General features: G+C 38.5%; 1 protein-coding gene across 2 annotated transcripts in view; it reads right to left on the bottom strand.

Moving 5' to 3' along the window:
• Positions 1-195: 195 nt before the first annotated feature.
• Positions 196-24,273, bottom strand: part of MMRN1 (multimerin 1) — a 35,815-nt gene continuing 11,737 nt past the window's right edge. For both annotated transcript variants that reach the window (XM_064416934.1, XM_064416935.1), the window contains exons 2-8: positions 22,543-22,662; positions 20,343-20,449; positions 15,082-15,180; positions 11,306-11,479; positions 4,784-6,763; positions 2,671-2,817; positions 196-1,566 (exon numbers count right to left, since the gene is read on the bottom strand). In XM_064416934.1, coding sequence (XP_064273004.1) covers positions 1,145-1,566; positions 2,671-2,817; positions 4,784-6,763; positions 11,306-11,479; positions 15,082-15,180; positions 20,343-20,449; positions 22,543-22,662 — 3,049 coding nt within the window. In that variant the 3' untranslated portion in view covers positions 196-1,144. The remainder of the gene's footprint in view (positions 1,567-2,670; positions 2,818-4,783; positions 6,764-11,305; positions 11,480-15,081; positions 15,181-20,342; positions 20,450-22,542; positions 22,663-24,273) is intronic.

Below are 24,273 nucleotides of genomic sequence, written 5' to 3'. Positions count from 1 at the left end.
AGCTTTTCAGAAAAGGGAATGAGACAAACACAGACACAGAAAAACCTGGTCAAATATCATTAGCAAAGGCAATAACCAGAAACAAACCTGGCCAGTCACACTAGGGGATAGGATATTAAGAAACTGCAACAGCCTGAGGCTTTGCAAAGAATAAGAATAAAAAGCTGAGGGTTTGTTTTTTCAGGCAGTCAGGAATCAATTAAAAATATTTCTTTATTAGATTTGTGCTTGAAAAATCACACGCAGACTGAAGTTCATGTCATCTTGCCTCAGAAGTTAGCGAATATAATGCAGAAACAAACAATATAATAGATTTATAGAACTCAAACTCAGAAAATACTTTGGTTATATAATTTAATCTTGTGTACTTTATAGGTCAAAGGCTAAAATCTGTGTGAAGGCAATATAACAATGTTTTCTTAAAACATATCACCCAAGCAGTATCCAGCTGTGGTTTAAACATTTCAAGCAGCAGAGAGAATCCACCAAATCCATTATGGTGGTTATTCTATGACTAATTTAAATGCTAAAAATGCCTCATTTCTAAGCTGAAAGTATTCCTCCAGGGGTTTTTTTTCTTCCACATTCAAAAAAAACCCCAGTCTATCACCATATTGGTTACATTAAAAAAATCATGAATACATTAAATACTGCCATATCAAAGTATGCAGTGAATAATGGTAGGCAAAATGAAAAAGAAATATACTTTTTCCAAATAGAATATATACACACGACTATCAATTGATACAGTGAGCTAGGTAGTAATCCAGCATCTAAGTCATCAAAATCTATCCATCACTTTTGATTTGCAGTCAGGGTGTAAAGGAATGATCAAATTGAGCTTTCTCTTGAGAAGTGATTCTCAGCAGTCTCTTCTAAGTATGTTTATGCAATGTAGCAGCAGAACAGCATTAGATTTGTGCTTCCCAGTCATATTAACATGAGGAAGATGCTTTGTTTTCCCCCATCTCCAACCTGTGGACTCCTTGGGGTTGTGCGCATGGCTACAACCAAAGAACATCTTGGAGGATCAGCCATTACATTGGGAAGCTTAGTGCCCTTAAAGAAGCAAAGTATTTAAATGCAAAGCTAAATTCATCTGCAGGCTGCTCCATCTAACTAACAGCTCACATTTAGGACTGACTTAGGTACGGTACAACAAGTAACCACTGAATGTAGTTACAGGTGGATACTTGGCTGGTATAGAGCCAGTTGCCAGCCTGAGCCAGACTTCCTGACCGTAGTTTAACTCTAATAAAGCATTTCCAGTAATTACTCTGTCCGTGTACTTGCTGTTATTAATATTTTCAGCCTGAAAGGTGAGTTTGTCTATTCCATCAATGACCAGATAGCCAGAGGCACGTGGGCTGAATGATTCAATGGTATATTCAAAAACATAGACCCCCAGGTATGGAACATGGAACTTGCCAGTTGCTGGGGCAAATGAGGCGCCGTAGTTGACGTCCAGATTGTTAAATCTGATGGGTCCTGGAGTTGTCATTCCATATGTATGAGAAGCAAAAAAAGCCACCATAGGTGCATATCTGTATGATCCTTTTGAAAAATCTGGAAAGGAATAAAGAAAAAATTTTGAGTGGTGTTACATTGTAGAAAGGCAACTTGGACCAGCCAGAAGACCAAATGCAGATTTGCTGATGTCACTTCATCCTGTGGGTGACAGAACTTGAGCAACTGAAACACAATATTCCTGCATAAACACATCATCTTATATAAAAAGTAATTTTCTTCGCAATTAGTGCTAGGTGAATCCACCAAGAAAAATTTAGGAAGAGCAAGGGAACTTCGTGTTTATCTATACTATGTTATCATTAAGGGAGCTTTCTTTCCAACTTACACCCCCACTCCTAGTCTTCCCACTCCAGGATCTCTTTCATTGTTCAGTGAGCTGAAGCCAAGAATTTCGGCACAAATCTTAGACAAACAGCAAGGAGGTTTAGCATTCATGATGTTAAATGAAGGGATAAAAGTATATGGGTTTCTCTTTAAGCTGAGCCTGTATACTATCATTCCCTGCTTCCGTAGAAATTATTTCATTCACTATTCATATGCTGTAATGAGTAAAAATCAGCCAAATGACTGCTGAAAAAAAATCACATTCCATGTGGCCTGGGTGTAAATTATTTATATGTATTTATAAGCATAATTTTAACTTTTTTTTCCTTTTGCAATCTTTCAAGGGGCTGCATCCTTTGTTGATGGAAGCCAGAGGAAGGCCTAAAATGACTCCTTGAGGGCACAGTCCCACACCTTCTGGTAGGCATTGGTATTTATAGAACATTTATGGCTGCATTGAAGATAGTATTTCCCAGTGATTTTGTGATTTCACCTCCCCCTTCAAAATCCATGACATTGTGTTCAAATACATCTACTGCACACCCTCCCACTCTGCCCATTTCATCAGGGAACTTTCCAGCTATTATCACAGGTCCCAAACCAATTTAATCCCATCTTCTGGTCATATTAAGAAAAGAGATCACGAGTCACCCCTGGGGATTGATGTCTTCAGCACCAAAACACAGGACCCTGCTGCTTGAGTTGTCACTCATTAAAGTGAAACGTGAGACCTCTGACCAGCAAATGCTCTGTAATGAGGCCCTGGGGCAGAGGCCTGCACTGATCCTGTATTGCACCGCTAAATTCTGTACTTGCCAACACTCAGGGAGTTGTCCTTCACCAGCTTCACACTGCAGTTGGCTCCTCCAAAGGGGTGGCGACAGGCACAGACAAAACTCTGTCTGTCATTGACACAGGTTCCTCCATTCTGGCACGGGGAGCTAGCACATGCTGAAAACTGCCCTGTCAAAGAGAGGAGCAAAACCAACAGCCTCAGCTGTAATGTCACAGCAGCCATACCACCTAAATGTGCAATATTTTGGAAAGGCTCTTTGACAATTCACAATTTCTGCTGAAGTTCTTTGTGAGCAGCTCCTGTCCAACTTCCCTCTCTACCTGAACACAGCCTACCCTCAGCTATCCTCCAAGACACTCAAGATTACCTGTGAATTCTGAGTTCTGCTGGTCTCAGAGGGTCAGGTACATGCAGTAAGAAAGAAGAACCTCCAAAGAAATTAGATCAGGATGCTCTCTCTGGACTGAGCCATCTTAACTTCCAGTGTACCAATGGAAAAGTCAGCATAAACATTGCTATAAAAACACTTCATATAAAAATAAGGCTTCTCCACATCTGCAAAGAACTGCACTTTCTACAAGTGAGCATATATCCAATGCTATCAAGCAAGTTATTTGTTAAAATTGAGGATAAATAATAAAAGGGAAAAACGTTAATTCACCAAAATGGAGTGAAAACCAGAGCAGGTGGCACCTTCCCATGCTCCAGGCAGGTAGCACTAGTGATACTTTCCAACGAAGCACATGGTGTGGGAAGGATCAAAGATATCTCTCATTTTCTCTTAATTTCAATTTTGAACAAAGATGTTGCATTTCCATCCTGTGCAGTGCCAGTTACAGACACAAACCAAAAAGGACTTGAGGAAGAACTGCAATTCTGAATAGCAAAATATTCAAATTTCTTTGTGCATTTTTAAGTGTGATTGCCTCCTTTCTCTAACTGAAAAGATAACCAAGCACTGAAATCCTTCAATGGGGAGGACTTTCATCAGAAACCAAGCTACTCATGGGATTATGGCTTTAAAAAGGATCCTTTCCATTGATCATTGAGAAATGCTGTCTCTAGAATGGGAAGAGATAAAGAACTAAAGTGGAAAGGAAGGAAAAAGGCATGGAAAGGGAAAAGGAAACTGCCCTGGCCTTAGGACATGAACAAGAGTAATAGCTCTTGTTCTCTACATCTGCTTGCAATAAGGACCAAATATTGGTTTAGAAATGTTCTTAAGTTTAGGAGCATTTTACAGAAAATATTCAAGTCTGAATCTTCAAGAGTATCTGGACATGACTCTCTTATTAAGAAATCTTAATTTTAATGTGAATTAGAGTCATCTCAGTATTTCGAGTCACTCATCCACTCTTCATTTTCTGTATTGTGCCAGAAAACATTATCTTGTGCTTGTGATTTTCACTCAAGTATGATTGCAGAAGTCACAACTCAAGAATTTGTACTCCTGTGAATTCATTCATAACTCATTTCACATGATCACATTTGAATTTATGTTCAGAAGCAGATCACACTCAAAACTGCCTTTTTAAGAATGGCAGCTCCTGCTTAGCTGAGCTGCTCTCCAGGTGGACTGCAGCCAAATTTACTTTATTGGCTGGATTCCTGCTTTTTCAGGAACACACTGAAACTGCACTTCTCAATGAAGTCCTGAAGGAGCCAGCAAAAGCCTCATTACAGTCATTTTTGTTCACTTGCTCCAGGTTTTTGATACCTATCATCCCTGCTGACACTGCAACTCTGTATTTCTCTCCCAGCTTGCATACATTTTTTTCTACTGAAATTGCTAATTGAGATGCAGGCATAAAATTCCTATTCTTTAGGTTTTGTCAAAACTGTCAGTAACTTTTCAAAGGTCAGGTTCTCAGCTGAGTTTATGTGCATGTGTATATATCTTAAATTGATCAGATGGGGACCTATTAAGGAAAGTTAAATTGAGTGCAAAATCTCATAAGCAAAATAAATTCTATTGCAAGCAAGAGACTAATCTCAGGATCTTCTGAAACACTCTTCACAGCAGTCTTTAGATTTTTCTTTACTCTCAGTCAAGTTCTGCCACTCAGTTCATCACAATGGTTACATCATCTTTATAAAACATACCTTGATTTTTAGTAGAGTAAAATGCATTACCTGGATTTATTGCATTATCCGTGTTTCTCTGGCTTCGGCTTGCCAGGCTCATATTGACATTTCCTCCCACTTTTTTTGCTGGGGAGGGCTTTTTTATAACTGGTTTTGGCTGCTTCTGAAGTTTGGTGATGTTGTTCATTGCATTTACCATGGACATGTCAACATGCTGGGTTAAATTTGTCAAAATAGTTCCTGCTTTTACTTCAAGCACCGATTCAACGAGCTCCTTGAGGCCCCTGTGCAGCAGGGGGATATCTGGCTGAGCCAATTTAATTAGCACAGGTATACTTGCGTTCACTTTCTGGATGCTGTTGTTGGTGGCCTGGCACAGCCCCCAGGCCTCATGAGCAGTCTTGTTCACGAGTGGAATGACGTTCGAGAAACGGATGGACTTGGCTTCCAGGGCCTTGATCCTGGAACTCAGTGCCTGGAGCTGAAGTGAGATCACCTGCTCTTTCTCTGTCAAGGCAGCTTTGGTTTTTTTTTGTGAGAGACAGTTGTCTGCCAAAAACTTGGAAATTTTTGATTCTACATTCAGAAGGCGAACCTCATGGTCCTTTGAACCCTCCACAAAGTCAAGTAGTTTTTCTTCCAGGCGGCTGATATCTTGTTGCCGCTTTTCCACTTTTGATGATGTATCATTTAAAATATGGAAAACTCTACTGAAATTGTGAAGGATACTTCTGTCAGACTCCTTGTAGGGAAGATCAGCAAGAGATGGCGCTACCTGTGAAGTAATTTCGTATCTCTTGTTATAAAGCAGTGACTGGAGGGATTCATTCAACTGTTGGAACTGGGGAATAAAAGCCAGGAGGCTGTCCAGTTCCTCAGCTCTGCCACAGCAAATGTCAGTCTTGTTTCTTAGAGCATGTAGCATGTCTTTCAGTACATAATTATCTTGAATAGAATCGACAGCACTGTTTACTACTATCATGGTCTTGTTTAATCCATCTTCTATTTCCATGAAGCATTCATTAACACGACTCTGAAACAGTTCCTGGTAAGCCTGAGATTCATTTTTAAGTCCTTCCTGAGTTTTGGAAAGTTCCTTCATTGCAGAACTCATCCCGTCAATGACAACAGTGAGATTTTCAAGTTTCTCTTTCCATTCTTTAGCTTGGATTTGTTGCTCATAGTCTGAAGTAAGACTAAAAGGTACCCCTTGTTCAATCAAGGGTTGCAGGATCTCCATATCATAGCACAAGTCATTAATTTGCTCATTCATTCTGTCCATCTTATTGCCCAATGGAAGGAACATATCGGAGAGACTCTTGTTTAGAGCACTCACACTCTCTTGAACTGCTGCCAGCTGTGCTTGGAAATCTGTCCTGCTCTCTGACAACATGTCATCACAGACCCCCAGAACAGAGTCTCTCTGAATTTCCAGCGCAAGACTGAGATTGCTGATCTTGCTATCTTGCACTCTTAAGTCATCATAGATCTCCAGCACCATCATGCCTTGTCTCTTCACTTTCTCATGCAGTGTGATCATGTACTCTGTAACATTGTACTCCATGACCTGATCTGCAGAGGGGAGGTTTTGTCTTGAAAACTGTTCAGCTGATAACAGTTGTTCATGAGCATCTCTCATTTCAGAGAGGGTCTTATTTAAAGATTCATAATAAATTACACTTCTTGACTGTTGGTGTTCCAAGTTAACTTCCAAGGACTTCTGCTTTTCTTGTAAAGCTTTCATAGGCTTCTCACAAGTGAGGGCCATTTCCTCTCTCATCTGAACCATATGACTCTTCAGCTCCAGGATGTCAAGCTCTATTGACCCACTATCTTTCTCCTGAGCAAATTTATTTTGGGTTTCATTCAGATGCTTGACTAGTTCTTTTGTATTTTCAAGGTCACCTGACATGCTCGACATAGTTTTGAAAATTTGAGCCATGCTCTCTTGCATTTCACCTTGAAATACTTGAAAGTGTTCTCCAACCACTTCTTTGATTAAGTCATTGATACTTCTGGATTTGAGACCTTTGGGGGAAAGGAGCAATATGTAAACAATCAAATCAACTGTGTTAGTAGCATCTATGTTTTTCCCACAATGTGAGCAAACAGTGCTGCGCAGAGGTGAAACACACATCCCTGCCCCAATTTACCCCCACAGAGAGTAAAATGTACAGCTTAAGAAAGTAGAAGATACTTACAGTTTATGTACAGCTATAGTGTTTGAGGATCCATCCTGTTTCTAGTGAAAACAGTGTGACTTTTGCTAGTATTTTGAAAAGACAGACTCAAACTCTGCACGTAGTACCAGCTTTGACCTCTTGCCTAAGCTGTTTCTGAGCACTGAAAGGGGGAGATCTGTGTGCTTTTGTGGCTTGCTCATAAAAAATGATGTGTGCTTTCTCCACGAGAAAAGTAAGGCAAAAAAAACCTGCTTTACAAGATTATGGTCAAGAAAATAAAGCAGAGATTATTACCTTCCTACTGTACTGTATGTGCTAGGTGATGATGTAACACACTATTGTAAGAAGGAAGCAAAATTTTGAAAGTAGCCTTTTGAATAGCTAAATTTAGTAACATGACAACTGCTGCAAGATGCAGCAGTCATTTTAAAGGTAGAAACTTTAGATCTTGCATACTACAACTCCTTAAACAGCTCCTAGGAATTCTGATCCTGAAAAAGCACTAGAGAGAAATGAATGTGTGAATTCTGCCCCAGTGAACAACGTGAAAATATGTTTCCCATATAGCCTTAGAGAGGTCAAGACAGGCATAAAAGGGTTCGGCATAACATATTTCAAAATCAATTAGAGCAGTAGTTCTGCTCTGGTGTGAGAATAGAAGGAATTTTCTTAATTTATTCTTCAAAGCTAGCTTCTCTGTCCAACAAAACACTGAAGAATTCTTTGCACAATTTTCACAAACCCTATGAACATTTGCAGCTAGACTGTGCTATAATGATTAAACTCTTCAGGCTCTACAATACCACAAAGACCACAGGTTCCCTGATTAAAACTGTACTGATAAAGGCAGAAATTATCTGTTCCCATCTTCCATTTTATTCTCAGTTAATTCTACAATCTGGAATTTATTTCTTCATCTCTAAAACACTGAGGCATGTCTTCAAAACTTACTTGAAGGCACATTCTCAGCAAGTGCAGTAAAGCATCAGGAAATCAGACCCAAGTTTACTAGCCCAGTAAAGAGCCACATCAGAAATCTAGCAAGAAGTTTCCTAAGAATTAAACTCCATCATTGTCACCTGGGGTCCCAAATGTCCCAGCAATTTTACATAAAGTATAATAAACAGCAGTGATAATATGGAGAGTACCTTTATTAACTTCCTTTTCACTACCCAAAGAGCAAGTCAGTGTCTAGACAGATGGCTGTCACATGTATGTGCACACTGAAATATCTGACAATAAAGGTGTCCTGGCAGCTGAGAGGAAAAACCAAGATATGAACCAAGTTAAAAAACTGACATGTAGAAAAACCATTCCAAGGGATGGTTTAGTCAGGTTACTTACTAATGCTGAAAAGTGTTTTGTGCTCTAAGAAACACAAAGAGCTGTGGAGAAAAATGTAATGGCTGTGGGAGGAACCAAGGTTACTCTAAACCTTCAGTGAGCAATTAATTACATTTGTTCATCTCAGCGACAAATCTTGATAACAGACCATTCATCTGTGAGAGGCATTCCAGAGGGTCTATACCAACCTTTTCTTTCTGTGACAGCCACAAAGGTGACAGCCTCAGTCTCCAGCTGGAATAGCAATACCAGCTCCACGCAGCTGGATAGTGAGTGTAGGATAGAGCTCAGCTCTGGGTTTCAGGTGTTTCCTGACCAGGGGAGTGTGGAGCCTGCTAAACCAGACAGCTTTGGGTTTCTCTCTACCCTTCTTTCTGGCTAGGACAACTGGGTAGCTCATAAGCTAAGTGCAGCAGGGGCTGTGGGAGCACACTTGTGCACGCAAAGACCTGATCCAAACTTGGTGACAATTGGGTGTATTGTTAAACTTGAGCTGCAAATACATGTGTGCACTCATGGATGTAGCTTAATTTCTCTGTTGCTCACTTTGAAATAGAAAGGTCCAAACTACCTATGAACGTTAAAGATCTCTTGCACCTTTTATGAGATTATAAATTTTAATTTTAGCTTTCTGGCTGAAAACCAAAGGGTGTAATTACTCTGTGTCAACATATACTCTCTTTGCAGTTTCAATTATTTGAAGAATAATGTGCAAAATAAATTTATGTGCACAGGAGACTGAATTGAGGTTATGTATGCATCTGCAAATGACATTTCTGACTTGGAAGTGATTAACACTCCATTACTGAGTTCATTTTGAAAGGAGTGTACATTTTTATAATTAAGAGGAAAGGTGTGTATTAAATATGGAGTTAGAGGAGGAAGAAAATAATAGCAGGAAGCAAGCAGAGCTTTTTAAATTAAAAAGAGCACAAAGTTATTTTCCCTAAGTAACAAATGGGAACAGCTTTCTGAGTAGTGAAAGCAATTTTTAAAATGCACAACAGGTTTCATTAACTAAACAGAGGAGCATATCAGTTACTCCAGTGAGTGTTGCCCTCTACATCAGCAGATGACATATTTGTGTCACTGAAGTCCTAGATTAAACCAAGAATTAAAGACTTTTAAAACTGTTTTGAATTGTTTGGTCACAGAATCAGACCTTGCTCCTAACAAACCCTGACACAAAGCTGGGCAGAACATTAGAACTTATGTGATAAGAAAAAAGGTGATAGAAAAGGTAAGAAAAGGACCTGGAAGCAGAGGAAGAAAATGGAAAAGTAGGTGAAGAAGGAAAATGCCTGAATAGCAAAAAGCAACTACAGACTTAACTGTGCTTCAAAAGCAGGTTGCTTCAGGTTGGCAGTAGTTTTGGGAAAGTTGTGGTTTGCTTCAGGTGAGCTTCTAAGAGTAATTTTTAGCAAGGTAGAATGTCCAGTGCTACAGTGGATAGTATGGAAGATGCTATCAGGTCCTGCTACTTTAGGATACTATTTTTGCATTTAACTACAACTGACTAACATTTCCTGGACAGAAATTGCAGTTGCCATTTGTCATTGCACATAGAAGCCAACAGACACGCTAACCTTTTCTTTCTCCCCTCTTTTCTTAATTCCTGCTTTTTTACCTATGTAGAAGCCAAGAATAACCTGTGTTGGAATGCTCATAATTAGAACCAAGGAATGTAGTTGACAGCATCTTTTTCATTGGTGCTATGTCTCCTTGATTAGGAGATAGATTGAGAAGATAAATCAAAAAGAGGGATATCAGCTGGAGATTTTTGCTGAGCAGGTATAATATAAAACATTACAGGTAAAAAAAAAAATAAAGGCTTGAAGGGCATTTTCAAAGAAGGCAGGTTTTGCCAGCAGATTTTAATTAAGACTTAGACCCTGAAATAGAGATAGGGAATGGAGAAGCAGAAACACAGGATGCTGAAAAACACCTCTTAGACTAGCATGAAAATGACAGCTAGAATGAGTGAAATAGAAAAAAAAGAATGAGGAGAAAGCAGAAAGGAAATGGAAAATACTCAAAGGCAGATTAAATGTGCACCCAAGGGTCAAGAATGCCATCTAGCAATATGTGGAGAGGTGAAAGCAGGTCACTGATCAAGAGATGGAATGAACTTGCATACAAGAGAGCCATGTAGCATGTGGCAGGAGAAGCCCAGGAGACAGAGGACTGAAAATACAAGAAATGGCACCCAACTTGGTAAATCTGAAGGAGATACAGAACCACTTATTGTTTTGTTCAGTTTCATCTCAATGTAAGGAACTCCAGAACCTCTATTCTATTTTTAAACAGTAGAAAAGTCTCTGGATTCTGAAGTGTAGAATATGGTTTGGAGAATATTCCTGAAAAATGAGAAAAATATTGCACATTGACGAAATGAAAGTTTCAGTCTGAATCTGCTTGTTAAGCAACACTTTGAGCTGGGTAACACACAGCTCTTGCTGCAGGATTCACAACAAAGGGATGCATAATTCTGCTGGTGAGGAGCTGCCCAAGCTCCTGATCTCTAGCTGGGTCTTTCTCACATACTGAACATGAGTGCAGGTGTTTATCAAAGATGGCCTAATACAATCACGGACAAATCATTCAGCAGAATGTTTGCTGTATTATAAACACACCCACCACAGAATTCCTCATAGTTTGCCCTGTGTGTGTGAATTATGTATTAAAGAACATTGATTAGACTTGGTAGCAAAACAAACACTACATCCTTTAGCAGCTGCCAGATAAACAAAAACAGACATAAGAATATTTGTAGATGCGCTAAGCAAATGAAAATGCCTTGATAGTGGCTTAAGCTACCATGTAGATGATGAAACACCCAAGAATATAAATTTTTTGTCACTTTGAAAACACAATAGCAAATGTTGAAATAAACAAATTCCTCTCTTATGAAATGAAATTTTAAAAATGAGTTCTCTCAACAAGTGTTGAGTAATGGAATAGAACAGTCTATGAAGATTTTTAGCCTTTTGTTTTTCTGGCACCTCTAACAGGGTGAGTGATTACATTAATTTATTTTTCTTACCTTTTAGAAAAGACTGGAAGTCTCTGCCCTTATCTTCATTGATTTTGCCTTCCAGAGAAGAAAGCATCTTGCTCACATCATTCATCGCAGCAGCAATGCTGTCAACCTTCTTCTGTAGAAAAGTCAGTTTCATCTCCTGACTGTTAATCTTCTCATTCATTTTTTGAAAAAGTGCTTGGTCAGGAAACAAAATGAGAAAAAAAACCCCAAAACAAGTATTGTTAAACATAATTTAGTGAATAAATAAAAGAAGGTATAATTGACTGAGACACATTAGCCAAAAGTGGGGTGAAAATTTTCTGAATTTTTAGTTTTTAGTGAATCATCTTGATTTTTGTCATGTATCATATATTAGTGAGATTCAGCAGCACAGCAGTTACTAATTACTGAAACATATGTAGCCATTATAAAGTATTTATGATTCCACAAGAATATTCTGAATGGTTAGCTTATTTTAATCAACATAATGCCATTCTTCCTCTACCTAGCACCCTACAGGGTATTCAGTTAACTCTCATTTAGTCAATCTCCTTTAACACAATGACAAAAACATTCATTTTTACTTATCATTTATAACACAACTTCACAAATTTGCAAGGCTTGTGTCTGAAGGAATATATTTCTTTCCATTGTCAGGATTAAAATAAAGACTTGTTGAACACAGCAGCAAGGCAGAAAAACAGCTAATAGATAAATTACTTTGGAATAATGATTAGCCTGTCATTAAAAATGGAAGCTTAACCTACAAAGTCAAGTTTGTTTTAAAACCTGCCCAAATTGCTCTTGACACTTGTAGTCTCCTCAGGAATAAAAAGGCTAGATAGATGCTTTTAAGATAGGTAATGGTGAAGGATACCCTGATGTTGAAAATTAGGACTCCACATGACTTCAGCCAGCCATCTGAGTTTGACAGGTGACAGGTATCAAACTTAGTCAGGGATTTTCAGAAGATGCTGATAAAATTAGATGTCTGAATTCCTGAAAGCAAAGCTAGAACCTCTCCTTCAATAATTCAACCTAAATGCATAAATGTTAGGCATACGATATATTATCCAAAATGATCTGGGCTATATTATTACTTAATAAACTGCTATGGATGAGATTCTTTAGCATTGCATACAAATATTTATTCGTGTAATTTTACAGTATTCCTATTGATCCTTTGTCACTTTTCATTACAGCACCAGTGTCTATTCCTATGGCAGCAAACGGTTCTAATCAGAAATCCTGTCAAAGTACAGGGGTCCAAAGTCTCTAAAAACCCCAAGCAATTTATATACAAAAGGGAATATTCTTCTGATGACTTGTATTCTTTAAAATTCTAGTATGTAAAGATAGATACAGATGAAGCAGGCCAGCGCCCATGAGAATGCTCTCCTGTAGAGTCATGTTGCTTGTAAAGGTCACCACAGTAAGAGTCTGGAGAGTAAGGCTCTTTTAGGTGAGGATGTTAGGATCTCCAACTGTGTTCTCTGCCCAAGGTATCTACTTACACAGATACTAAATTGTTTCTAACTCAACCAGCTCGTTTAGACTCTGGCCATTATTCTGACTGGCACTGTGAGGACAGGCCATTGATAGACCTTTGTCTTCATAATACATCTTTGTGAGAGACAAACAGGTCTGGACACTTCTGCTTCTCGTTAAATTGTTTCTATGAGAAAGGGATTTGAATTCATTAGAGGCTCACACACAGTCACCCAAGCTGATAACTAACCTGTGGGGTGTAATAGTTTTTTTAGCTGGTTTTATCAGTGAGGGGGGAGGAGAATGTAGATGAACCTGAAAGTGAGGTTTTGTGCCTGAAAGTGGCACGGCTGCAAAGTGGGAGCTGGAAGCAGAATTTGGCTTGTAGAGCCATAGCAGGTGCTGATGGAATGACAGACCACAGCAGTCAGGCCTGGTCCCAGGCCATGTTTACAGGGCTGACAGCCACAACAGGTATCTCTCTTTCTAGAGTGACCCAATTTGATTTAAAAATGACTGAAAAGCAATTAACACAGAGGTTAGAGATTCCAGTTTCAGATTTATTTCTCAGACCATAATTCCTAATAACAGAAGTGGCATGTCTCAGTCCTCTGTTGATCAAGCTCACCTTTTCATAATAGGCCATCTGCTTTACTAAACATCCTCCTCCTCCCTCCAGCCCCGAGAGACTTGGTTGGCTCACAGAGTATCACCAAGTCACAACAGTCTAACTCCCTTTCAAAAATACCCCTCTATAGCTCCACACCAGATTCCACCTTTCCCTCTCCTTTTCCTCCTGTCTATTAAGATCTAAAGTAAAGCACATACATTTGTAAAATCTCTATAAAACTCTGTGGCAATCTTAATTATGACACCCTGTTCTCTCAGCATGCATTACAGCCCACAAGAAGGTATGTAAAATTGCAAAACACAAACCTGAGAATGTAACCCAACTTATTTATTTGCTTCAGGAGAATGTTTCTGGATAGAGGCCAATAGGTGAGTGACAACAACACCACGGCATGGAACAGACAATGGTTATACAAAAAAGCCAGTGTAAACAAAAATAACAGAAGCATCAATAGATTCAAAAGAAAAGGAAGGTAGTAAGGAAGTTCAAAGAATATACTTCTATTAAACACTTCTTCACATCATGGCCATTTTCTGGTTCCTCACCATGAAAAATACATTTTTCAAGTAAAAAAGGGCCATGAATTGAGATCAGGCACATGTAGCCAGTCATGTGCTGCCTCCAAAAATCGTGAACATTGCAGGATTTCTCCAAGACCAAAACTGCCATCAACTAGGACTCTGGTTGCCCTTGGAGCCCCAAACTCCACCTCTGACCTGACCCTGAGACACTGGGGTAATGGGATTTTATCCCCATGGAAAATGGCCACCATTCATGTTGCAGCACGTGTAGGCAACAGTGTGGTGCCTCCTCCTAAAATGGCAAACATTGCTGGATTTCTCCCCAAAAAGCTTCCAGCAATTAGCAACCAAAACGTGGAGAAGTTTTTCACAAAGCAGTCATCTAACATAGTTTCTCAATATAGATCACTATTTGAATAAACCTTTTTTGTTAATGACCAGCTCTTACAATTCTCCTTTTCCCGTACATACTTGTGCAAGACAATACTGACGTTTTATTCCAAAAACATAATATCCAGATTATATAAAGTAAACACAATAATGAGCAAGTGCATAAGGTAATAAGAAATACTCTCAAGCCTCTCTGGTATAAATGTTTAAACTCTTTCTTTCTTAGTTATTTGATCATCCTAGACATAGTAGCTTAAAACACACCTGAGCTGCCCTTGTTAAAGCTTCAAACATTTTTGTACTGATTTTGAATAAAGAACAAATTTTTGTAAGAAAATACATAGTACTAATCATGTATTCGGACAATCAATAACTTCACTACATTTTCTTCTGTGTGCAATGCTGGTCTATGCTACTCCTATATTTGGGCTGGGGTTTTTTGCTTTATTGTTTGGTTTAATTTCCTTTTTTTCCCCCTGCTGTTAATTAATATATTGTATTCAATAACATAATAGTTTAAATATTTCCATACCAAATACTTCCTTTGTTTTAATTTAGGCACAAAACCCCCTGAAATTTCTAATCCGCTGGTACATTTAAATTCAGTATCTTCTGACCATCTTTTTCAGAAGAGCAAACCACTGTACCATGACGTATAGAAATTTACATTGCATTTAGGTCCCTTCAGTAGGCAGAGATTTTCCTGAAATTGTTTTTGCAGTGATCTTAGTGACTGGGTAGAGGTGAGAGCAATTTTAACAACTGACCTGGCCCACTGGGGTCCTGCAGAGCTCCTGGTGTCCTCTCACCGACAGTTCTGCTGCTTTCAGCCTGGGTGCTGTGTACAACTGACTGCTGTTCTTGAGCTAGACAAGGGAGAAAAAGGAAAATAAAGAATGTGAGTGAACCACAGAACATGATAATTGAGATGATTGCACAACAATTTTTTTCTTTCTTTATTCTGTACCAAAGCCTGATCATTGCAGTGACTCTTATCTGCTTCATGTAGTGTGGGAACACATTGCTGAAGATGGTGACTGGCTTTATAAAAGACTTCCCAAGAATGGCAGGGGCTGGTGTTAATATTAAAATGTCAAAATTTGCTTTATAATGAACAGAATTTTTAAAAGGCATGGGCAAAAAATTCTAGAGAAATATTTTAGAACTATATAAAACAGCAGTATAAAGGCAATACAGAGATTATCAGCTGTAAAATTAATTAGAGACTTTTAATGGTTGCAAAAATAACCAGGTTTGTTGAAACTGATTTTTGGGTTGGGTTTTTTTGGTTTGTTTTTGGTTTTTTTACAGATTACACAGATCTTCAACCATGGAAATCTTACTATTAAAGGCAGTGGTGATATTACATTTTTGCAGTACCTAAAAAATAAGAACAATTTCAAAACGTAATCAAATTCTAAGTTCCAACAAATATCATCTGACATTTATGACTGGTATAAAAATAAAAAAAACTTCACAAAGGTGACAATTTTGTAAACATTTTCTCTGGTGATGGCAGATGGGTTTATCTGTTCTTATTTTACATTTCAGCCCAAAAGATCCAAAAGTAATTTGCAAATGTCTGGACTAGCATTATTAATTCAATATCACAGCTGTAGAAACTGAGGTCTATAAAGTTAAGCACCTCCACTCACAAAAAGTAATGAACTTATCAGATAGCTGGGAACAGAACTGAGATTTCCATATTCCTGACATACATTCTCTCTCTAGCCATCAGGCTTACTGATGTTGTTTTACTTTACTTTTTTGAAAAACAAAATATGTACAAGTAAGGTAATAAATTTACTAGTGTAAATGGATACCAATTTTTATATACTTACTCAGTTTGTGGAACATTTTGAAGTCAATGTTCCAGGAAGAGCATATCTAAGGAGAACCACTTATGTGGCACTAATGTGATTTTCAGTCTTTAGTACAGTACAAGCAGAATAACTTGGGTATGGTGACATTATTTTGCACTTCAAATATTAAAATCTAGTTTAGCCACAATGCGAGTTTCCAGGGAAACAGATTAAAATGCGGGGTCAAGAAATTCCATGCTTCACATAACTATGTTATGTTTCACATAACATTTGAAAATAAATAGACTGCAATTAGGACAATATAGGGTGTTTAGGTTGTAAATTAAGGGTGCTGTAAAAATTAGGCTAGGAACTCAGAGGAAATTATCATATGGACCAATAGTTTGATAGAATCTTTTCAAATTGTCTAATGAGAAACACAAAATCTTCAAATGGTTATAATTTTAACAGCTTCCTTTATCTTTCTGTGGCATGGTTTTTGACAGAAGCTAAATCCTTGCAGTCAGCCCAACTCATTATACAGGATTTATTAGGTGATGTTGTGGTGATACAATCTGTGACAAGGGAGTCAGTTACTTGCCTGTGATAAAGACCAGCTGATCAATGTCCTTTTATTCTTTTATTTACTGGTCTTTCCATTGCTCTAAATGCATTCACTGACACTATTGGTGCTACAGATGCCACATTTTTTTTTATATGTACTATCCACCTCATTTTTCATCCTCCCTAGTAAATCAATTGTCCCCACATTCTAGAATACTCAAACCCTCACAGTTTTATTCACTCTTAAAGTTCCAAGGATACTTATATCTCCCTGTATGCTTGTTTTACTAATGCTTTAAAATTGTTCGGGTAACAGAACAGCTGTGAGACCAAGCACACAGCATCTCTGTCAGAGCAAGCCAGCCATGGAGCAAGCCCAAAGTGCACTACACAGCCTCTGACAGCAGCAAGGGCTGGAGCCAGCGATGCACACACACACCAACCTCACCCACAGACAGTCACAAATTGTGTACTTATCTCATTTCACCATGCTACAGGAAAGGTACCTGGCAAGCAGCATTAGAAATTCAGGCTTTTCATTTGTGAAACAAATTCAGAGGAGTCACTAGCAATATAGCTTCTCCTGCATCATTCTTCCAGCAGGGCTCAGGCCTTTTCCAAAGGAATCACTCCAAGACATCATATGGTGATTACATTTATGTGCCCCTTATTCCCACAGCTGAGATTTACCATTGTAGAAGCTGGATAACAGCAGGTGTGATGGGAGCACCAGACCAAAAACCTAATACACATACTGTTTAGGGTAGAAATAGCCATCAAATGACTTACATTTCAGACCTTTTAAAATTAGATATGCCATGCTCAGTTTAAACAAAAAAAAAATTCAAATGAGACAGCTAGACCCACCTTAGAGGAGGCACTTGCAATAACAAAGCACCACAAACAAAACAAAGCAGCAATATGAAATCCTGAGCAATGAGTCCTTCCAGTTGTATCAGAAAAACAAGTCATGCATACAGAAATTTAACATTAAGTGTCTATCATCCAATATATTGGCCTAGATGTATAATTTATTGTCCCATGTATTTTTAAACACAGCACTTTAAATAATTTCACAGAATATTAAAAAAAAAAAAGAAAAAAGATTGCGTCTTTTTGACTCAATAGATCTTTGATGAAGCGGGAGTGGCTGAAGGGGTTTCCCAGAGGGGGGGTTAGGTAGTTTCCTCCTGTTCCCTGTTTCAAGGCGAATTCCCACCTTTTCTGCGTGCCGCTCACCGCACGCAGAGGATGGGACACCGCACGGCCATCTGCTGGAGAAATGGCATCACTGCCACTCCAAGGAATTCCCTGCTGACAGTGGCTGTGGCAGAACCCGCTGCTGCCTCTAAACCATTTAATTCGGTGTTCCGAATGCGCTTGGGGGAACCGGGATTTCATTATTGCACGCACAAAGTTAAAATAAAGCTGTGTTTAGTAAAAGCGACGTCATGAAGTCTGCAACTCCAATTTGAAGTGTCCTTTTGTTTTAGCGGTTTTGCTCTCAGTTAAGCACTTGATGTTCCCAGGTCAAAATAATGATGCTTTAACTGTTCAATCATCCATGTTGACTTGTCAGACTTATAAAAATGATGCCTACGTTTTTTCATCATTATAAATTTTCTTTGAAAATTGCATTGTCCATGCTGCAATAGGATCCATGTCTTAGCCAATTTGGTCATGTGTTGCCACAAGGGAGGTAAGGTTAGAAACAGTGATCTGAACACATCCTTTTCTCACTACTGCACTACCTTGAGAAGCATCTGTAGCCAAGCAGTTCCAACAGGGCCACCAAATAAGACTTTCAGACATCTGGTAATAGCTATCAGGTGGTGCTAAGTGGTTTCTCCTTCCTAGACTATCAGACTGAAACAGCCACATATGACTCCACTCTGAGGGAGAAGTTAAACCAGAAGGCATTTTAAATCAGTGTTTGCAACAAGCAACCCACATCACACTAACAGCTCCTTTCCATGATCCAAAGGATTGTCAGAACACTGCAGTTCCCTTGACACAGAAATCCTTCAGAAACAATTCTGCTGCTGAACAACAGAGAGGCCAAGTGGGAGGCTCAGTGACTCGGGAGAGCCCCACTCAGCACTTTCAGTGCCTCTCCCCTGCTGTCTTGGAGCACAGGAAGACAGGGCTATTGGACTCCCAGCTGTTCAAGTTCATTAGCCCACGTCCCTTCATGGGAATTGAATAATACAGGCAGGCTTGTGCTGGTGGTCTGCTCCTCATGGGAGGCACGATTCCAGAAGCAAGGAAGAAAAGCTTCTCTGACATAACACCTTTCATCCCAATCTCTTTAAGCACTTCTAAAAGCATTAATTAATTAAATATCCCAGTGCCCCTGTGAGATAAGTGTCATCTCAATTTTCTAGATGGGTAAACTTGGTTATGCAGATTATAAGAGGCTTCCCCAAGTTATTCAGCAAGCAAGAAGAGGTTTGAAAATAGAACCCAGGAGATGTAACACCAGCTCCTGCAACACTTCACAGCACTTCCCTTTATTATTACTTTTTACACAGATGCCACTACAAATTGAGTTATACAGATTTTCTTCCTGGTCAGTGTTTGCCTGTTGTTTTGATGCCATTTCAATTTTATCAACTGTGACGTCCCCCTTGAATGCTACCCTTTACATTTTTTTTAATCTATTTTTATTGTTTGCTCTTTTCTGAAGGAAAATATTTAAAACACTTGATCCATGCTCACTGGACAACCTTGCTGACGAACTGTGCTCTATCTGTTAATGCCTGACTCCACAGTGCAGTGCAGAGAATTTTGTGCCTGCCAAGGTTCTGGCTTTTTGGCACCTAAATTTCCCTCCTGGATGTGAACAATAGTGATTTTTCTTCATTCCTCTACATTAATTTTTAATCACAGCCCTTTACTCTACCGCTGCTGATTGAATTCCCTATCATATCTAATAGCCTTTCTTGCAATATTCATTAATTTAAAACCTGTATGCTGATGCCATATCTAATATTTCAAGGACTGCTTGCTTAAGGCCAGCAGCAAAGAAAGAGCTTTTATACAGAAGTGAAATTACAATATGATGCCCCATATTTGATCACCAGGACAGAGGTGAAAGGCTATTCTGTCAAAAAGGACACAATTATACAGGGATCATGTGTAATACCTAGAAAAATTCAGTCACTGTTGAAATGAACAGCAGAAGAAACTACAAAATTGAGGGAAGTAAAAAAAAGTTGATACATTATTTTCTCACAAGCAAAATATATTCTTAGAGCCTGAAACCAAAAGGCAAAAGAGTAACACTGCTGTAGAGGAATATTATGGCAAGTATTCAATAGAGGACCTGGATTTAATTCCCCCAGCACTGCAATTCTCAATAACTAAAAGGTCAAAAGTAGAGACTCACTGAATGCAAACTCCATATTTTAGCAAAATGAAATATGGCTGGAGATTTTATGAGCTTTATTTAGAGTGGAAGAGGGGAAAAGACATTCTGCTTAGATCCTGTGGAGAATCACGTGCAAGGAAGAGTCAATATCCCAAAGCATTTTTTCTTACTGGTTTTGAATTTAACACAAAGCACTGCATTTGTTTTCAACAGAGCCATTTGCTCACAGATCACATTTGCATCGTTTTCTTTTGCTGAAGTGAATAGTTCAGACCCTTACAACTCCTCTCACCTTTGGGTTGGCAGTTTTGCCCACTGTACCCAGGACAGCACTTCCATTCCAGTGATGTCACTATTTTATGTTTGATTCTGTAAGCCTGGTGTGTTGTTGTCTGGGACCTGTGAAATGAGAACAATTTAAATCTGTTTTAGGTAACCAAAGAGGAGCTGTAAGATACCTGCATAACTTCATTATATTATCTCACTTGTCATATCCTTTTATTACTGCTTGAAATTCAAAGTGAATTCTAACCAGGGTTTGGTGTTTCATTAGTAATCACAGCTTTAATACTGCAACCTCCAGATTATCTGCATGAATTTTAAAGAAACTGATGTCTATTTAGATTTCTTCTCAGAATATCTTACTCAGGATTCAAATACTGCAATCTTTTATGGAAGACATTACAATTAATAGCTACTAAACTGAAAAAAGGGAGCCAAAAATACGATTTTCATGTACCACTTTTCTTTGAAATCGGTGGAAAAATGCATTCACAATAAATTTACACCACATCAGCACATATTTAGTGCACACTGAAAACCCTCCCTTCTGATTATTTTAAACAAGATTATACAAACATTAATCCAATAAAGTGTGAAAAATTCCACTCTGGATTTCAGGGAAAGGAGGGTCTATGTAATTGTGAAGCCTCAGTTATTACTTTTACAGCATGCAACTGCAGACAAAGCAGCAATTTTATTTCTGTGTTCCAACAGATTGTGCGTGTCCTGGCTACCCCATCACTTCTCCTAGGTTTCTTAACTTCACAGAGAAATCAGTAGGCATACAGAATAAACTACAACTCTCCTTGCCCTTTTAAGATGTTAAATACAAAGTTCAAATAAAAATAATGTCACATGCTGTTACTAGTTATAAGCACTAACATGAAGAACACCTAAAATCTCAAAAAATGTGATGATAAAACAGTTACTGAATTGTTTTCCACACACAATCCCTGTATAAATCATTCCAGAACGAGACAAATTTAAAGGCTGTCAGACTAACAAATACCCTCCCAATGCAGTAAAAAATTCCACTGTATTTTATACTCCAGTTAAGGTTGTCACCCCTTCCCAAGGGATGTAATATTTTATATATCAAAATTCTCACAGCAGCTGGCAGAAGCTTTGCATGTGTCCCCAGCCAGCTTTGGCTTTAAGAAATGAGTATTTCAGTGGCAAGAACCAATAAAGATTAAGGTGATCTGAATTCAAGAGAGTTCCTGGTTATTTTGCTGTATGGATGATCTTATGATAAAAACCACTTTATTCTGTATTAGCATAATCCATTCCTAAAACCACTCATAAAAATGAAGTGTCCATGCAAGGAATTAATCAGGAATAGCAATTTCAAAAATAACCCACGTAAAAAAAATCCACATAAACGAGTCTCAGAAATTTATGTAGTAGAGCCTTATTTATGGGAGCAGCCCAAGGACTTAAAGCAAATGAAATACAAAAAAACCCTAAATGTAAATAACAAAATTGGCAACATTTCAACCACAGGGTCCACTCCACACTTTTGCCATGCAGTCAACTGCATTTCAGAGTCACCAAATGCAAAGGAAGCTCTATTCCCAGTTTCAGCTCAAAGCTTTAAGTGTGTTCTGCCATACCATCTAGAGGACAATTCTCAGAACAGCCAAACTGACTTTTAAGAGGCTTTTAAAATTTATCAAGGGAAAAATACATTACAATCTCCATTTTGCTGGTGCTGTTTCCTTTTGCCATTTTCCAAATTCATGCATGAAAATCCAATTTCACTTTAAGACTGAAATCTAACATTTAGAGAACACAGTGAGGCACCCAAACCGCAAAGGACAACCTGAATTCTTAACAGAGGTATTATTTACAAGTTCCATCCAGGCTAATTACTTGTCTAGGTTCACTGCCTGACCAAAGCTCTGCCAGAAATAAGCACTAAGCAGAGAGATAATAAAAATATTTATGCCTCTCAGGGGAAGCCTTTTGCACAACAGAGCACAAGCTTGGAAAACTGCACAGAAAGGATTTTCTTCCCTGCATGTGCTTTAAAGCTTTGTACTTGTGCACCTCTCTTTGACTCAAAGACTTTGAACTGACTGGAGGGTGCCAGAGTGAGGGCATGCTCCCTCTTGTTTCTCTTTTAATTTTTCAAGTTATAGTCATATTTATGGTGTATTTGGTTGCAAGTAAAGTGCTTGCAAATAGTATTTCTCCCCAGATCTCCATACCTCTGAGCACAGGATCCAATTTGCCAAGTGCAAGGCTTTGCTCTGCCTGATGAGAAGGTTTCTAGGTTATCCACCACAACTGTAGGAATGAGTCTGGTATGGACGTAAGCACACCAGTTTCTGTAAAATAGAGAAGGTAAAATGATTAAAAGTACAAATAACATTTTCCACCATAGGATATATGATACTTAATTGTGAAAGTTAAACCCATAATTTACAAATTGGAGTTTTGTAAATTTGTAATTGGAGTTTGTTTCATTCAAACTACCAATGTTTTCTTGGACAATTACTTTGTGCTTCAGCAAGGAAAACAAATAATCATTTCTCCATCTCTACATACATTCATATTTCAAATCTGTATTTTAATTTGAAAACATCTGTGAACCTCCAAGAACAAAGAAGCTCTCCTAGACTGCAGTAATGACAGGTCTTAAAATACACCTACTTTTCAGACTACAGAAACTGTTTATCCAGAATTCAAAGCATTTTTCAGTGAGGCTTTTAATCATCCACAGCTTTCACTTTATGGACAGGCTTTCTAGTGTTTCTCCCTCGGCCCAGCAATACCATGAGTCCAGATAGGCTTTGTTTATCAGTGCGCTGTGAGGTCAAAGCCACACACAGCAAACACATGCCATGGCTCCACGCTTCCTTGTGCCTCTGGATGCCCATCCAGAGAAAACAATCACTTACAAAACGATCAAACTCTAGATCACTGCAGCACAGGGGACCAAAGCTGGTGAGTGCAAGAGGTGGTTTGCTGGGTTTTGGGGTTTTTTTTAAGTTTCTAAGGAGGTTGCGAGCAAATACAAACTGTTAAATCAGATTTTGAAATTTGGCTACAGTAAAAGCTACAGTAGAGAAGAGAATTAAGTCAAAATTATAATGTGAATAATAGCTCTGGACAGATTTGTACAGGGAAATTATGCCACAGAGATATAGTGGTATTCCTTGAATCAGAAGCAGGTAGATAAATGCGTGATTTTTAGAGGCTTTTGGCAAGGTCACTCACCAAAAAATATTGGGGGGTGGGGAGGAAGCAATCTATTACATAGTACAAAGACAGATCCTGTTATAAATAAATAAGGCATTAAATCAGAGAGATGAAAGACCAGTTTGCTTCTTCAAGAAACAGTTTATCAATGCAATCCCACATTAACCTATAACAGGCACTATATTAATTAACTAGGAGGGAAGTAAGTAAATAGGGGGATGGCAGGGTTATACAGAGTTTTACAAAATCATTTTGTGCAGTAAAAAACCATCAACTTGAAGAACTGCAGTAGTCTCATGACACTGAATTTCCAACTAAGTAGGCATCAGGAAAGGGTCTTGTAATGCAGAATCAGTCACAAAGACAGATTTATAGAGATAATATCACTACCTAACTTTTATCAGAGGAAAAAATAATCTTGGAGTCATTGTTAATGGCTGTCTGAATTGACCAATTTATTGGTTTGCCTTAACTAAGCTAGGTAATCAAATACTTGAGATTATTAGGGAAGGACTAAAGAACTAACAGGAATCACCACTGTTCCAGTACATCAGCTCTCTGTTGCTGTGTATGAGTTTATGGCCACTTTGAACAGAGAACTCAGATTTGGTCTCACACCCTAAAGAGAAGTGGAAAAAAAAGACAAATAGAAGAGCAGGAGGTATATGAAGTCATGGCATTAATTATTCAGTTAGTCTTGTTATGATAAATGGAAATGAAAACAAGAAAAAGACAAA

This window comes from Passer domesticus, chromosome 4 (assembly GCF_036417665.1).
Source record: "Passer domesticus isolate bPasDom1 chromosome 4, bPasDom1.hap1, whole genome shotgun sequence".
NCBI lineage: Eukaryota > Metazoa > Chordata > Aves > Passeriformes > Passeridae > Passer > Passer domesticus.
This window is presented reverse-complemented; position numbering and strand designations above follow the sequence as displayed.